Consider the following 16,721-nt stretch of genomic DNA (forward strand, 5'->3'; position numbering starts at 1 on the left):
AGTTCCTGGCACAGAGAAAGTATATTAAATATATTATACAAAATATTATATATAATATATGAATACATATTATACATTATATAAAATATTATATAAAAGAATTAATAAATGCTTTTTCGATTGATAGGTTTCACCTGGAGAAGGCTGAAGTACAAAATCTTTGCCTAATTTTGCAATAATTGTATATGTGTGTGTGTGTGTGTGTGTGTGTGTGTGTGTGCGCGCGCACGTTTAGGAGGCAGCTAAGTGGCACAGCGGATAGAGCGAAGGGCCTGGAGTCAAAAAGATCTATCTTCCTGAATTCAAATCTGGCCTCAGATACCTACTGGTTGTATGACCCTGGGCAAGTCACTTAACTCTGTTTGCTTCAATTCCCTCATCTGTAAAATGAGAAGGAAATAGCAAACCACTCCAGCATCTTTGCCAAGGAAACCCCAGATGGGGTCACAGAGAGGCAGAAACGACTGAAGATGACTAAACAACAACACATACGTTTTATAGCTTATAAATAGCTTTGTACACAATATACCATTTGAGCTCCACAACTGCCCTTTGAGGGAGGGGCTGTTGTAATTCCCATCTGGCAAATTAGGAAAGTGATTATTTGCCCATGATCATCACAGCTAGTAACTGAGTCAGGATCTAAGCCAGTCTTCCTAATTACAAGTCCAGCACCTGGAGCTGTTTGGCATTCCTACTGAGAATTGGGGCTAAAGAAAAGGGGGTTAAGTTGAAGCAAGAGGAAGGACTAAAGCTTAGACATGTTCTTGGTTTTGTTAGTTATTATTATCCCATAGAACAAAAGATAGGGACCAGAAGATTTAGAGCTAGAAGGCACCTAAATTATTCATCTAGTCCGACCCCTTCATTTGAAGAGAACTGAGAACAAGAGATGGCCTCTCAGTTGAATGACTTTCCCAAGGTCACAAGGGCAGTGAGGTGACTTTCCCAAGGTCTCGTAGATAGTAAATAAAAGAGGAAGGAGGCCAGGTGCTCCACCACACTGCCTCTCTCAGGACTGACTTTCCCAGCATCTCACAGGTAGTGAATAGCAGAGTTAGGGTTTAAACCCAGGTTCTCTGGACGGGTTCTTTCTATCCTATTGCACCATAAGGAAGTATAAATATTCTTCTTTCATATCCAAGAGATATACTCCATCATGAAACAGATTCATTAGAATTCATCTGAACCCCCAGATAAGGCTTTTCACCCATCATCGATGAGGCACGGGGTTGAGCTGGTTTTCCACTAGTGGGAAGAGGGTTTATTGAGTCATTCCTCAGGGTACTTGGAACACATCAACAAACAGACAGATATGAAGATGGTGAGTGTACCCAGCATCAAAGAATGTTCATTTTTTTCCTTCTTTTTTGGTTTTGTTTCATCTTTCTCACGATTCATTCCATTGGTTATAATTCTTCTTTACAACTTGACTATTGTGAAAATAAGTTTAATGCGAAGGTATATGTAGAACCTACATCGGATTACGTGCCATCTTGGTGGGGAGGAGGGGGGAGAGGGAGAGGGAGAAAATTTGGAACTCAAAAACCTGTGGAACTGAGTGTTGTAAACTAAAAATAAAAAATAAGTTAAAAAAAAGAAAAAAGAAAAAAAGAATGATCATAAGGCTAGAGGGTACATTTGTGTAGGAACACCAACTAGAAAACCCAAGATTCACATTTCAAGCCAAACCATCCCAGAAAAAAATAACTCTAGGCTCCGTGTTTGGCCCCACTGTCTATCCCCAAAGGGGCAATGTCTGTTGTGAGGATAACGAAGTCAAGAGGTTCTGGGCTACTCCTTAGAGTGACTCAGACTCATTCTCTACAACTGACCAGAGTCCTAGGACCTAGAAATGAGGACCTGCTCCCGCTGCTTCCTTAGCCTTGAGTTTTTAGGAGAGAAGGGGGATGAACAAGCCTGGAGGAAGACAATGGAGGGTCTGAAGCTTATGGTGCAGAAGAGAAGGAGCAAAAGTGGGGGGGAAGTTTTGGGAAGCATGGGGGAGGGGAAAGGAAAGGGAATTCTGGTAGAAGATAGGGTCAGGAAGAAGAAAGAGCAGAGTGTTTTAAGATCACAGGATTTAGTGTCAGAAGGGCCCTTAGGCACCATCTAACTCAATCCATTTATTTTATGGAGGAAAACAAGGTTGAGTTAAGCTAAAGAAGTTGCTCGAGGTTCTACACCTGGTAAGAGTAGAATTGGCACCTGGGCCTCTGCCTCCAAATCTAGTGCTCTAAGAAAGGGCTGCCCGTTGTTGGTTTTCTCCCACCACAATGGGTGACCTCAGAATGCTTTCCTTCTTCATCCAGTCCCACTCCATGGTTCTGGAAAGTCACTACAACTCTGGGGTCCAATATGCAGAAACCAGATCGTTCCCAGCACTAAACCAACCCTTTAGGAACCGACTACGGGGACCCTGGCACATAACCTTGGAGAGGACCAGATGGCTCTGGGTACTCTGATGGTAGCTGTTGCCTGTGGGAGAGAGCGCCTGCAGAGGAGAGGAACGACCACGTAGGACTGCAGATGCTTTGCGGTCTAGGCACACAAGGACAGGATGGCATTCCTGTGCCCCCCCGAGCCAAGAGAACATGCGAGGTGGACTGTGCACACAGAGGGAACTGGAACATTTTTACAATTTTTAAAATCCAGCTGTCATTGGTACTGGTTATTTGGTGCTTTCACCTTCCCCAAAGCAAGACTAGGAAACTGCAAAGCTAAGAGAGAGCAGCACACAGCATGTCTGTGGTAAACAATTTATTTTTCTACCTCAGTTGCTTACAGGAAAAAAATGTCATTAGGGAGTAGCACAGATGAGCTATTTACAAAAATGAGAAAATTCACAATGGCTAAAAACATTTGCAAAGTCATGCATCCTAGGATAAGTTCACCAAAGAAAAGCAATTCATAGCAAAACAAAATGGAGGAAGGGGGTTGGAAGCAGCCATACAGATTAAAAAAAAAGGAATAATAAAAGTAATAATAAGGAAACCCACTGCCTGAAGGAAAATCAAAGGAAGCCAACCAGTTACGGTATCAAGCATGTTTAATGAAATGATTAGCAGGGCTGCCTATGCTGAGCATCTGGGACACCCATAACCAAACACATTGGTTAACAAACATCGAAACAGTTCTAATGCAAGCATGTAGTTCACTTGTCACAAACTTAAGTACTTTGAAAAGGAGGGCCAGGCTTTGAATTGGAAGTGGTTGATAAAAAGGGGATAGATATCAGGGGCTGGGAATGGAGTAGCTTCCACCAGATTATACTGACTGTTTGAGTTGCAGTAGGCATGGCTCTGAGGGCAGCTAGGTAGCAGTGGATAGAGCATGGGGCTGGAAATCAGCAAGACTCAACTTCCTGAGTTCAAATCTGGCCTCAGACACTTACTAGTTGTATGACCCTCATTCTGAGAGCACCTAGGTGCTGCTGTTTTATCCAGGCTTCCCATTTTGGGGAGAGAGGTGATCAGAGCATCAGTCATCAAAGGATCGGACCCAAAGGGAGACTGATCAGATAATTACATACTTGCTAGCTCCCTAGATTAATTTTCATGGAATGGAATTGTGCATCTTGGATAGGATAATTATATTCACTCTCTGTACTGCCCAAAAGTCTCAAAAAGAAGACATCAGTTCTCCCCCATATCCACTGTTAATGTGCTACGTAGCCAATGGAAGCCCCAGCACTTAGCTGGGCTATTGGAGAAATCAGTGCAACTCTGGTGGGCTCAAAGAAGTTGTGAGAGGCTTCCTCTGGGGAAGCCGGCACTTATCGGGCACACAAGAAGCAAACACGATGAGAAGAGGGTAACGAAACTGAAAGAAAAAAACCCACCAAAGAACAGAACATGTAGAGTGGAGTACTGAAGCCACAGAGTCATTTTTGAAATGGGAAATAAAAAAAGTTCATTCAGAGCATAGTCAGCTAGGACAGGGAGGGTGTCATTGATTACAACCACGGTCACCCAGGCCTTCTCTCTCCCTCTCTCTCTCTCTCTCATTAGCAATGGTAGTAAACCCCAATTTGTTATTTCTCTTTAAGAACTAGTTGATAAAAATTATGTCCTGTGATATCGGCAAATAGTCTGCAAAGTGAAATAAGAACAGAAATTAATAGATTAAATGGAAAAGATAAGTGCTGGGGTGGGAGGAGGGAGAAAGAAAACAAAAGAATAAGGAAAGATGAATGATAAGAATAATAAAACTAGACAAACACTGAGCTATAAAGGTCCAGGGGTAGGGGTGCAAATCTTACTTCAGGGGATGACAGAACAGGTATCCAAGTGATTCGGCCTACCGCCACAGATCGTACAAATGACATGTGGCACCTTTTTGTCAAAGAACTCTGGGTGTGTTCGCATGAACCGTCATACCTGTCGTCACAGGAGGTGAACCGGGATAAGAATTATTAAGCTCTGATTTTGACAGGATGAATGGTAGCCCACAAAGGTTAGGAACATTCCTAAGATCACAGCAGAATTAAGGGGTTGAGGTAAGAGGAAAATTCAGGTCCCCTGACTTTCAGTTTCCAGTGGAAATGAATGATTCCAGGTTGACTACTTGTAGACAAGATGATGTTCTGGCTTTTTAAACAGACTCAGGCCACATTCTCCTTTAGAAGGGGGATCTGGCATCCAAAGTGCATATTCTATGAGTAGTCCAAAGGGAAAGGGAGTTTTAGCAAACGGCTTGAGATGCTGGCCTAGGGTGTGCTTGTTCTAACTTGCTCCTCCGTCATTCCTGGGATAATAAGATCACACATGCTCTCTAAGGAGGACCTAAGAACCAGGTCTATTGCAGCCGGGACCAACAATAGCTCTGGGAGGTGAGACGTGCTGGGGGCACACAGGGTTGACACCGAAAGGGAAGGGATGACCACAAGGAGAGGATCATTGGATGGAGACACACTAATTGCCAGAATTCTGAGAACTGTCCTGGATGACTATAGAGGAAGAGAACAAAGCTATGGGACTGGAGATGGCAGTAGAGAATCAGCTGCCAGATGAGTGAGCATGATTGGGGAAGACCTGGGCTGCATTACCCCCACGTCCTCTCTCTGTTTCAGCTCTGTATCACCTCCCCACACCTCCAATTCCAGAAACACTTAGTAGAGTTCTTACGGACTCCAAGGTAGGAGACAGATATTACAAAATCTCATAGTTCTGTGGTGACATCCCCTCCCAGAGTTGAGAATTAAGTCCTAGGAAAGACAGAGACAGAACTTTTTCCCCCCAGGGAGAACAGGGTTTTCCAATGTCCTTTTAAAATTTTATTGGCACAAATCAAAACAGGTCCATACTCTCATTTTTTTTTTCCTTCCACACCATCAGAAAAAGAGAAAACTGATGTGGTATTCTCAAATGCTAAAAACGAAAACGAATTTGGCTTTCTGAGGAAAGTCATCTGAATTAAACTGGCTGCACCTGTGTTCCCCATTGGGGCCTGACTCAGCAACATCTGGGTTCCAAAGAATCGAGCAAAGGGAGACAGTGGGACTGAGGGTGCAGGTGTGATATGGCTGTCTCTTACTTGAGGTATGAATGGCCAGGGAAGGGGAATGGCTTTCTCCCATGGGTTAGTCTTTCCCTGTCCCATGGTTGCTGAACAGTCCCTCTTGGGCAACCTTGCTGGGCCCAATCTGGCCCAGCCCCAGCCAGCAGTCATGGGCCTTCAGTGCTTAGGTGAAGGCTTTCAGAGATGTAACTGTTATTTGCTTACTGATTTTAAGGCCTGAGATGGGAGGAGAAATGGGGTAAAAATTGTTTTCTGCCAATGAGAAAGTGACATGAATTTGACCAGAAGCTCCTGGACAGCAGTTTGTCTAGGCCAAATACCTAAGCCATCAATGCCATCTAGACCCTCTGGACTGCATTAGAGGATGGAGCAATCCTGACAGTGGCAAGCAGCCCAGGCTTGGTACACGATCACCCGAACACCTGCCTCTTGAGGACACAGGATACCTCTTTCATTGTGGTGAGTGCAGGGCATATAGTACTGCTTTTTCTTCCCATCCTCCTTCTCATTGGCTCTTTTCTCCAAGAGACCAGTATCTTTCTTGGAGAGAGCCTGGCATGGTTATTTAGGAGTCACACTGGTCTGCTAGGGAAGGTTCTCTAACATTACACCTGGTGGGGATGGTGGTATGTCGATTTTGGAGGGCTTATGGGGGCTGATGGGGTGAGGGAGAGGAAGAAAGGGAAATAGAGAAGACCTTATCTCCCCGTGTCCCCCAAATGGTTCAATTAAAAACAATCATGCCTTTGGGAACAGTGCCCCACAAGGGGAAGGAATGAGTGAAAATGTTATTAAAGGGCAGTGGGCAAGGTGCCCAAATCCACAAAACATCAGGATTAGGACAGCTGGACTTTGGAACCACATGCTCATTCCACCCCTGCCCAAAAAAAGGCCTCATGGGGGTGTGTGTGTGAGCATGCACACACATGTGTGTGTGTGTGTGTGTGTGTGTGTGTGTGTGTGCGCGTGCATGTAGGAGATGATGCTTCCTCTCACATTTTTAAGTCCAGCTACACTTACTCTTCTGCACCCCAGGATTATGGTCTTTTTCCTACCCATCCTTCCCTTGAGCCAGGGGGTGGCTGCCCCAAAGCAGGTATGCTAGGTGCCTCTACTCCACACTGCTCATCTGTTAGAGAGAAGTTGTGGGCAAGAAGTCTTCAGTGTAATCTAGCCTGACCAATGATGCCCAGGTGGAGAAATGCCTTGGCCCCAGGGGAAGCCAGAGCAGAGTGAAGCTAAAAGTAGAAACTCTGGACTCCAATGCCTTTGACCTTGAAAGGTCTAGCCTGCCTGTGGCAGCAAGGCAGACCACTGCTTTAAATCTACCCTGACCTCCTTTCCATTGATATGAATGACTCCCTCCCAAGCTTAGTCAAAAGTTGAAACAAAGACACTTCTTTGGTCCATAGCATCAGATATCTAGAATCTCAAAGAACCTCAGAGGCCATCTAGTTTAAACCCCACATTGTACAGATGAGGGAACTGAGACCCAGGGAAGGTGGGTGACTTGTCCAAGGTCACACAAGTGATAAAGGTGGGATTTCAATCCAGAACCTGTGACTCCAGAGCCAATGTTATTTCCACTGTATCGCACTGGTTCTCCTACCCTTATCTCCAGGGCCAAGATCCTGCCACGTGTTCATTTTCTTTAGGATTTATAATTAAGCCCAGGAGCCAGTGCCTGCATCCACCTGGTCCTAGGTGACTGAGGGCAGATAAAGCTCCTGATAAGATTGGTTGCCTCCTAATCAGTCAGGTGTAAAATCTATCCCAGGGCCCAGCTTTTCACAGTAAATTCCTGCCTCTGACTGATGAATATAGACCCATAGAGGTTCAAGCTCAGCTTTGAAGACCTTCCTTATGACTCTTCAGGAAATACCTCTGTTCCAAGCCAATAATTTCCCCTTGTGGAGAAAGACTCTCTTTCCAACCCCACCACACTGCCTCCCAATTCCAGGCTGCCTTCCCACCGCCCTGGGGGAGCTTCCAATACCAGGCTAGCCTGCCAAATGACAGCAAGAGTCTGGGACTGGAGAGCAGTCCTTGTAGACTCTGACTGAATGGAAATCACGACTGCAGCAAGTCTGACACCCACGCAGAGGGAGAGAGGTAGGAAAACACCCTACAATGGAAAGCAAACACCAACAATCATAAAAAAAGAAACCCACCAACACACAGGAAAAGAGCATCCAATTGAGAGCTGTTAGGAATGAATCAGTCTGGGGAGGGGGAGGACAGTGGGGAGGAAGACGCCAACGAATTCAACTTCAGACACATGGTGGGGAGGAGAGAAGTGATGACGGGTGGAATAAATCCCAGAGCCCCCAGATTTAAATCCCTAATGAGACATAACTTACAACACATTTCAGAAAAAATAAGACTGATCAGAGGGAGACCTCTGTCTTCCAGGATTTCTGCTGTTTAATCTTTCCCTTTTTTCTTAAAAACTTCCATTTTCAAATAACCAGCACCAATTAACATACATTAGTTAACCAAATTAATTCATCAGAAAAATTAATCCAAATTTCTTATCTGAGTCCTGATACTAAGGATAAGTATGTCTTTTTTTTTTTAAATGTGGATTTTTTTTTTCCCATGAATCAAATCCTATTCTGGATTCTCCTGTCTCCTCCCAAATCTATCAGGTTTTCAATGCTGTGGATGACACAGAGGTACTCACCTGGAAACTGATAGCTGTAGCTTGGAGCAAATCCGGGATAGCCTCGGCCATATGTCGCCACAAAGTTTGGGTAGCCTTGAACACATATATAAACAGGAGAAAGTCATGTTAATGAAGCTTGGCTCTTTACTCTTTTCAAATTAGATACAGGAAGCAGGTGGATGGGGATGGCAGGGTAATGAGTCTGGCTTTTTTCTTTCTTTTTCTTTTTTGGAACAAGCCCCAGATCTCATCTCCAATAAGGCCCTGGACCTGAGGTATGGGTCATCTTTCTCTGGTGGCTGTGGAGAGCGGGCCCGTCAGTTTACACACAATTAACCTGCATGCGGCCAGCTAAGGCCCCAAAGACCAAATACTCTTTCTGAATTGGCAGAGTAAATGCCAGGTGCTAACTGGAAACCCCAGAGCCCCTGCTTGGCTCTGACATTTGGGGAGCTTACAATGGATGTACTTTACTTTAGAGTTATTGACAGTGGGAGGCCAAGGTATTAGTAATGCTTACTCCCAAGAGAGAGGGGGACAGCCATGAAGGGAAAGCACCTTCACCAGTCAAAAAGCAGCAGGTTACTTAAGGGGGAATGGTTCATTGGGAGAGAAAATTCAACCTTGAGGTTACCTTTGGGAAGCACATAAACCATCAGATTCAACCCAGAGGGTAGCTTTGAGAAGTCTGTGTCCATACCACAATCTCTATGGCCTTGGTGGTGTTTTCCCAAGAACAAACTCTGTATACATAACCCATCAGGGTAGTTAGGGTGGCATGGTATATACAGGGTGCTAGACTTGGAGTCAGGAAAACCTGAATTCAAATCCTGTCTCAGACTCTTACTAGCTGAGTGACTCTAGACATATCACTTCACCTTTGCTAGTCTCAGTTTTGTCATCTGTAAAATTGGTACCGTAACAGCACCTACCTTGAGGAGTTGACATGATGATCAAAAGAGATAATACAATGTGTAAAGTGCTTTGCAAACGTTAAAGTGCTATGTAGAAGTATTAGCTGTTATTTTCCAGAATTGTGTAGAAATGCAGAAATTATGTAGAAATCTCTATTTTGCCATTTTCAGAGAGTAAGTTGCTGTTTTCATAGGACATTTTGCTCAAGGGGCATGGAAGCTTTCTTCTCAGGATGCCTGTTTAAGGGGGAAAGTTAAGGGGGCAGAGGTACAGTTTGCTGAAAAGATTCAGGTGGGAAACGGATAAACCACTGCCAGCAAAGCGGGGTCCTGCTGCATTCCAGGCTGGCTCTCTTCTCCATCTCTTAGCAAATCATAGCAGGAATCTCTCTTTTCTCCTTCTTACCCCATCACAGGATTCTAAGATTAGAGCTTGAAGGGATTCTTCCCAGAATCCTTAGCTGCAAGTACCCTACCAGTCTCCCCCAACCACCTTTTTTACCTGCTTTGTATATATTTGTAATACCTATATACCGGGTGTCCCAAAAATCACAGTACAGTGTTAAGCTTTAAAAAAACACAAATTTAGGGTTAGCTTTAATAGGTTAATGTACATTTTTCAAAAAAGGGGCAGCTAGGTGGCATGCCTAGGTAGATAGATAGATGGATAGACAGAAATAGAGTGCCAGGCCTGGAATCAGGAAGACTCATGTTTCTGAGTTAAAATCCAGCCTCGGACACTTACAAGCTATATGACCCTGGGCAAGTCACTTAACCCTGTTTGCCTCAGTTTCCTCATCTGTAAAATGAGCTGGAGAAGGAAATGGCAAACCATTTTATCTTTAATAATCATGAATTTTTAATATCTTTAATAAGCATGAATTTAGACAGCTTTAATAAATTAATATTAATAACAATCTAGTAATAGGCTGAACTTTAATAAGCTTAACACCGCACTGAGACTTTTGGGATACCCAGTAGGTATAAGTTCTCTTCCCCTATAGAATAGAGGCTCTTTAGGAGCAGGTGATTATTTCTCCTCTAACTTTGCACCTCCAGCACACTTAGCAAAGGGCCTGACCTATAGCACGCAATGAACAAATGTTTGTTGATTAATGAATTGTGTACATGGCCCCAAACGGGTCTGTAATCTTTTCTTCTTTGAGTCAGTGGTTAGTGATATGATCTCTTCTTTTGCCCCAACGTGGCCTGGGAACCAGGAGGTCTGAGTCCTAGTTATAGCCCAGTCATCAAAATCCAACCATGCATAAGTCCTTTCCAAATTTATGGGTAATGCTAAATAAAGATTAAACTGTTTGACCTTGTCTTCTTCAGGGAAGGAGATGGTGCCAGGCACAAGACTTAGTGCTTTTACAAATATTATCTCATTCGATCCTTGCAACAACTCTGGGGGTGGGGGCTGTCCTTATTTCCATTTCATAGTTGAGGAAACTGAGGCGGAGAGAGGTCAAGTAACTTGCCCGGGGTTACACAGACAATAAGTGTCTGAGGCCGGATATGGACTTGGGTCTTCCTGACTCCAGGCCCAGCCTTCTACCTACTGTGCCACCAGATCACTTCCCCTTCATTTCACCTCCCCAACCGGACTAGATCAAGGGTTCTTAAGCTTTTCTGTGTCATGGCCTCGCTCTGGCAGGCTAGTGAAGCCTATGGACCCCTTCTCAGAATGATGTTTGAAAATACATAGAATTACAAAGGAAACCAATTATGTAGAAATACAGAAATATTTTTTAAAAGTTCACAGAAATATTAAATATTAAAAATCAAATCTTTTTTAAAAAAAGTTTTAAAGCCCACAGACCCTAGATTAAGAATCCTGGGCAGATGGTCTCCATGGTCCCTTCTAGAGGCCCCAAATGATCTACGGGCCTCTGGAGGCCTCACTCAAATTGTGACTTGAGGCCTGAGACCATTTGTGCTGCTTTCTCTATACAGGGAGAAACGCTCTTGAATTAGCTGTTTGTCACAACTCATTGGCCATTTGAAATATTTCCACCTTGGAGGGGCCTCAGTGCCAGGGCCTTCACTATTTATTTTCTAGCATAGCATTGAGTCATAAATTGGTGGATTCCTTCACGGTTCCTCTAGGCAGCAGACAAGATCAGATGATCCAACAGTCTGGCATCAGCTTTCCTTTTGGAAGAGGAACACAGATGGTTGGGTTTCGACGATGAGAGGGTGGAGGATAGCACCAGGGTGGCACTGGGAGATAGGGTGGGGAGAGAAGGAAAGAAAGAGAAAGAAGGGAAAAAAAGAGGGGAAAAGAGGACACTGAAGCTTTAAATAGACATGTACACACTGGTTCTTTCCTTGATATTTATTTCATGGCTGAGCAGCTCAATCCTCTTTTAAATTAATCACCTCTGCTATTAAATCAGATCTTTCAGCGTTAGATTTCTCATACCATTATTTCAACAATATTGATAAACGGATTATATGCAAACAGCCGAATCACTGCTGCCTGTGGGGCTTTCCTGATGAAAAATGACGGTGCTGTATCCAGCTTCGGCACTGGGGATCTTAAATATTTTAGCATTAATCTGACAGTGAAAGCATTAGCCCATGTGTCACCTTCAAGACTCCTGTGGAGGAGGAGGATGGGGGCTGGGGATGGAACATCAAGTTCCTTCCAGACTCCTGGTCACTAGAATAAACACATCCCCAACTTCCCGACAGGCTCCAAAGTCTCTCTTCAAGAACAGGCAGACAGGAAGGAAGTGGGGGAAGGGGACTGGGAGGGAAAGACATGGTTTACAGTTGCCCTCCCAGTATCACCTCCATCCTCCCCTGCTACTCATTCTCCAATGCCCACCAGTATGCCTTCTAACAGCAAAGTCGAGAAGAACATGGCATGTGCCGGAGAGGGGCTCCCATCCCCAGCTCCCCTCACTGAACATCCTCTAGGTCAGGCAGATGAAATCATAAATTTATAATACAACATTACTTCAATTTTCCTCTTCATTTACCACTGTGATGCCCAGCTCTGCTCTAACGAGTCACAGCCCGAGCCACACAGGGGAAATTGGCTGGCTGAATATCAATAGCACATTAACACCAGGCCCATGTGGATGCTTCATCAAGCCAAATTACGGCCAGGATGACCTATCTACCACTTCCATTAGCTGCCATTCTCCTCCTGCATTGGCCAATGCACGATTTATTTGCTTCAGTACTTGGAGTGACTGATCAATTCTGTGGTAATTATCTCTTGTCACTGAACTAAAAAACCCAAGGCTTTTACCTCCATCTCCACCTTTCTTAGAGGATCTACCTTCCCACATGGAGAGAAAAACAGAACACAAACAAAAAACAAAAACCCTCATACCAACAATTAAAATAAACTCCCTCCTCTTTTCTGGACAATTGAGCTAATCTTTTGTCCCCATCTCCCAAGGTGGCAGGGTTCCGAAGGCTCCAGTTCTAAATCTTTTGCCTAGTCTAGAAAATTCATGTGTTCTCATGATAGAAAGGAACATTATTCGTCCTCTCCTGTGCTGTTACTGAGCTACCCAGAAGGACAGAAAACTGCCCCAGCCAGGTCTGTTTAGAAATTGAGGCAGGACAATTTAACCACGGAACCCCTTGAGTGTGAAGTGTCTGTTTCATGACATATGAAGAGCATCCTCAGTGGCCTTAGAATGTGGCCATTGAGTGTTCACATACCAAGTGATGTTTCTTTTATGAGACCTTGGAGCTCCTGTCTATAATAATGTTAGAGCCCCCAGAAAAATCCCCCTGAAACCCACTTTAACTCAGGGAAGAGGAGGATCCCCATGTGAAGTCCCTGCAACCCACTGGGAAACAAGTCAATGAGTTCACTGCCTTGGGAGCAATATGGTGGTGCAGCCAGCCTACCTTTCTTCCTTCCCTCCTTTCCTTCCTTCATTCCTTCCCTCCCTCTTTCTTTCCTTCCTCCCTCCCTCCCTTTTCCTTCCTTCCTTTCTTCTTTCTTTCCTTCTCTCCTTTCCTCCCTCTCTCCTTCCTTCCTTTCTTCTTTCCTTCCTCTCTCCTTCCTTCCTTCCCTCCCTTTCTTGAAAATGAAAGCTTTAATGACAAATGAAGTCAGGAGAATCAAAAGAACATTGTATACAATAACAGCAAAATTGTTCAAAGAATAAGTTATTCTGAGTCCTATAAATACTCAAATCATATAAAGAACCTAATGAAGGAAGATGCTATCCACCTCCAGAGAAAGAACTGAAAAATAGAAGTATGCATAGTACGGTTTTACAGATATTTGTAAATCTGTGTCAAATAGTGGCCTTCTCCCTCTAGGGAGGGAGACAGTTTGGAACCTAAAATGCAACAAAAATAAATAAATTAAATTTGAAAAAAAAGAAAGAAAAAGAAAATGAAGTCTTTATCTCCTCAGCCCTGCTCAACAGAAAGGGGACCCAGTTCTTTTCTAACACATTTTTTAAAATGGGAAGGTGTTAGGAAGGTTAACTGAGTTTAAAAAAAATTATGATAACTTTCCTGGGAGTAGAGAAAGCTAAGGAGAATCTTAATACTGATCTTCGGATACAGGAAGAGGTATTTTCTTTTTCCTTTTACCAGACCTATGATTTTATCAGTACATGGAACTCATTGCGTAAACTCTCGCCATCAGTACAGATAGGCAACACTTCCATAATTTATAGTCTTAGAGTTATTCTTGGGGCCAGGAAAAGAAAGCATTTGACCACAGTCACAAAGCTAGTATGTGTCCAAGGTAGGGCTTGAACCTAGGTCTTCCTGATGTATGAGATGCTTTCTCTTAGAGAAAGACTCACCATGTGGCTTTTATGAGGATCAGAAGGTATTCATCTTTATTTTTATTTTTTGGAGGCAACTGAAGCTGTAAGTGACTTGCCCAGGGTCACATAGCTAGTAAGTGTCTGAGGTGGTGTTTGAACTCCTGACTCCAGGGCTGGTGATCTATGCACTGCACCACCTAGCTGCCCCTAGCTTTATTAAAAAAAATTAACAAAAGGGCTCAGGTAGTAGTAGGTGGCACAGAGGTCAGACACCTGTAAATGCTTCCTGGTAGATGTGAATGCTCAAACAGATGGCTAATGGTGATGAAGTCATCTTCCTTGGAGAAAAATCTAAGTCTTAGCCAACCTTAGGGAAATGGACTAAATGCTATCCTCCCCTCCAGCTTTCCTTCTTAAGGAGGTACCTTCCAGCCCCAGAATTCCAAGATTTCTCCAAACTCTCCTAGAAGATTGTAGAAGCGCCAAGCACAATGATTCCTAGGGACCCTTTCTCTCTGCTATGAAGAACTAGGTTACTCTGCATTGGTTGGCCAAACTGTGATAGGATCATTGCTGCTTTACATTTTTTTTTAAACAAAGCTAATAAAATAATCTCATCTCCCCATACAAAATGTTCAATTCACCTTTCTGTAACATGCTCACAATTACTTAATAGAAACTGTTTTTTCAAATATTAATTTCACCATTTTTCCAAGGCCTGAAGTCAGATTTTTGTCAAATTGTAAATGCTGCTGCCGCTGCCTTACATTTGGGCCAACAACAGCCTTGCTTGGACGGTAACAGAATTACATCGTGACACCCGAGGTGTGCTATGACTGATGGGAATTAGAGACAGTCGACATTCCCAAGGGAATAGGCCCAGTCTGATGAATCTTTCCTATTTCTGCTTCATTTGGAAGAAGCTGCAATGCTATCACTTCAAAGGGAGAAGGAAAATCCCCACCCCTGCCCCCACACTGCTCCAGAAAAAAAAGGGATTGGAATAAATGACAGATCTTACTTATAAACAAATATCCCTCTCGTCTTCCAAAAGATCCAATGGCCAGAGACAGGTAGAGAGAATGATAAAAGGGCAATCAGTAGTGAATTTCTGGTTTTTTCTCTACAGAGGCTTATTTCTCTGATACTTCCTAGTTATGTGTGTGTCTCAGTCCAAGTCACTTAACCTCCTTTTCAGTTTCCCCATCAGGAAAGTGGGAACATTAATAAGACTTGCCTAGAATGGTTAACAAGACAACATATGTAAAGTACTGTATTATATAAGTGCTAACTATTAATGATGGAGACTTCCCTTTCCATACATACCTCTAGGAGGGGAAAAGATTTTCCTGAGGACCCAGATAATGGTTTCCACAAAATCCCTGCACTGATTTTTTTGTGAGGGCAAGCAGGGAGAGAACCCCTGGTAGATGAATACCTGAACCGTCTTCTTGCACCAGGCCAAGCCAGGGCCTGGGCTCCAGGTGGAGGGCTGGGAGATATGCCAGGTCTCAGCCTCAGCCAGAGCTCGAGTGGCCAATAGGTACAAACTTGAAAAAGCAGAGGGGGAGGCAAAGGGCTGGCCGTAACTCAAGGGGTAATAGACTTTTAACTGCTACAATATTTTTTTTTTTAACCAACGGTTAATTCTTTAATGTGACTCTAGGAAGTAGTAACTTGAGACTTGAAAGAACGGGAAAATGGCTAGAGCAGATAATTAAGCATCTGGCATTCATCATGGCTCTATCCCTCACTCAGGGCAAACCAACAGGATCATGCTTAGAGAGTTGATGGGGGGGCGGAGGAAAGGTGGGGAGGGGAGCAAGGGTGGCCCAAATGCATAAGTGTGAAATCATTCTAGAGTGCCAAGCAAAGTTTCCTGCAAATCCAGTGAAACCTTGGCCGTGGGGAGGGTTGCTCTCTGGAGCAGTTCTTCCTGGGAGTTCTGTCTAGCTGTCCTGGTCAACACCATTTGCAATGTTCTGTTTTTTCTCCCAGAAACACCCTCGGCCTTTGTCCAGACTCACCTGCTCTTAGGTTTCTGTTTCCGGGTTTTAAGCCACACTCCCACATACCCAGAGGTAATTTTTCTTTCCCAATTTGCATCTTATTCCCCTTCTTTCTATTCCCTGGACACTGGGACTGTTTCCTACCCTTAACCAGTCAATCACTAAGCATCTATTAAGCATGTATTATGTGCCAGGCACTGTGCTAGGGGATGGAGACATCAAAATGAAAGCAAAACAAATAATCCCTGTCTTCTAAAATCATATATTCATTCTGTCATGGGAAACCACACATGCATATATAAATAAATACAAGATACATGTGAAGTAATTTTTAAAACACAAGGTAATTTCAGGAGGGGGACAAAACCAACAGCTGTGGGGATTGGGAAAGGCTACATTAGGAAGGAGCGTTTGAGGTGAGCTTTGAAGGAAGACAGGGATTCTAGGTGGTGGAGGTGAGGAAGGAGGAAAGTCCAGGCCCAGAGGACAATCTGTTCAAAGGCAAGGAAATGGGGCAGAGAGTGTCATGTGTGAAGGAAAAGGAAGGCAGCTGGTTTAGCTGGACCACAGAATGTGGAAATGTCATCGGGAGTAATGCATAAAAGAGACGGCAAAGGTAGGTTGAGTCTAGGTGGTGAAGGGCTTAAGATGCTCCAAAGAGGAGTCTGTATTTGATCCTCAAGGCAAGGGGGGCAGCGGCAGGAGCTGACCGAGCAGGGGAGTTGTGTGCTTGGACCTCTGCTGCAGGAATATCACTTTGGCAGCTGTGTAGAGGAAGAATCAGAGAGGGGTGAGATTAAACACAGGGAGACCAGTTAGGAGGCTATTCCAGGAGTCTGGCCCAGAGGTGTTGAGA

The 16,721-nt window shown here is 44.0% G+C and overlaps 1 protein-coding gene across 6 annotated transcripts in view; it reads right to left on the bottom strand.

Annotated features, from left to right (window-relative positions):
• MSI2 (musashi RNA binding protein 2) overlaps window positions 1–16,721 on the bottom strand; it is a 525,661-nt gene that overhangs the window by 57,790 nt on the left and 451,150 nt on the right. For all 6 annotated transcript variants that reach the window (XM_036754986.1, XM_036754987.1, XM_036754985.1 and 3 more), the window contains exon 10: window positions 8,204–8,278. In XM_036754986.1, the coding sequence (XP_036610881.1) occupies window positions 8,204–8,278 (75 nt within the window). The remainder of the gene's footprint in view (window positions 1–8,203; window positions 8,279–16,721) is intronic.

The sequence above is a fragment of the Trichosurus vulpecula genome, chromosome 4 (assembly GCF_011100635.1).
Source record: "Trichosurus vulpecula isolate mTriVul1 chromosome 4, mTriVul1.pri, whole genome shotgun sequence".
Taxonomy (NCBI): domain Eukaryota; kingdom Metazoa; phylum Chordata; class Mammalia; order Diprotodontia; family Phalangeridae; genus Trichosurus; species Trichosurus vulpecula.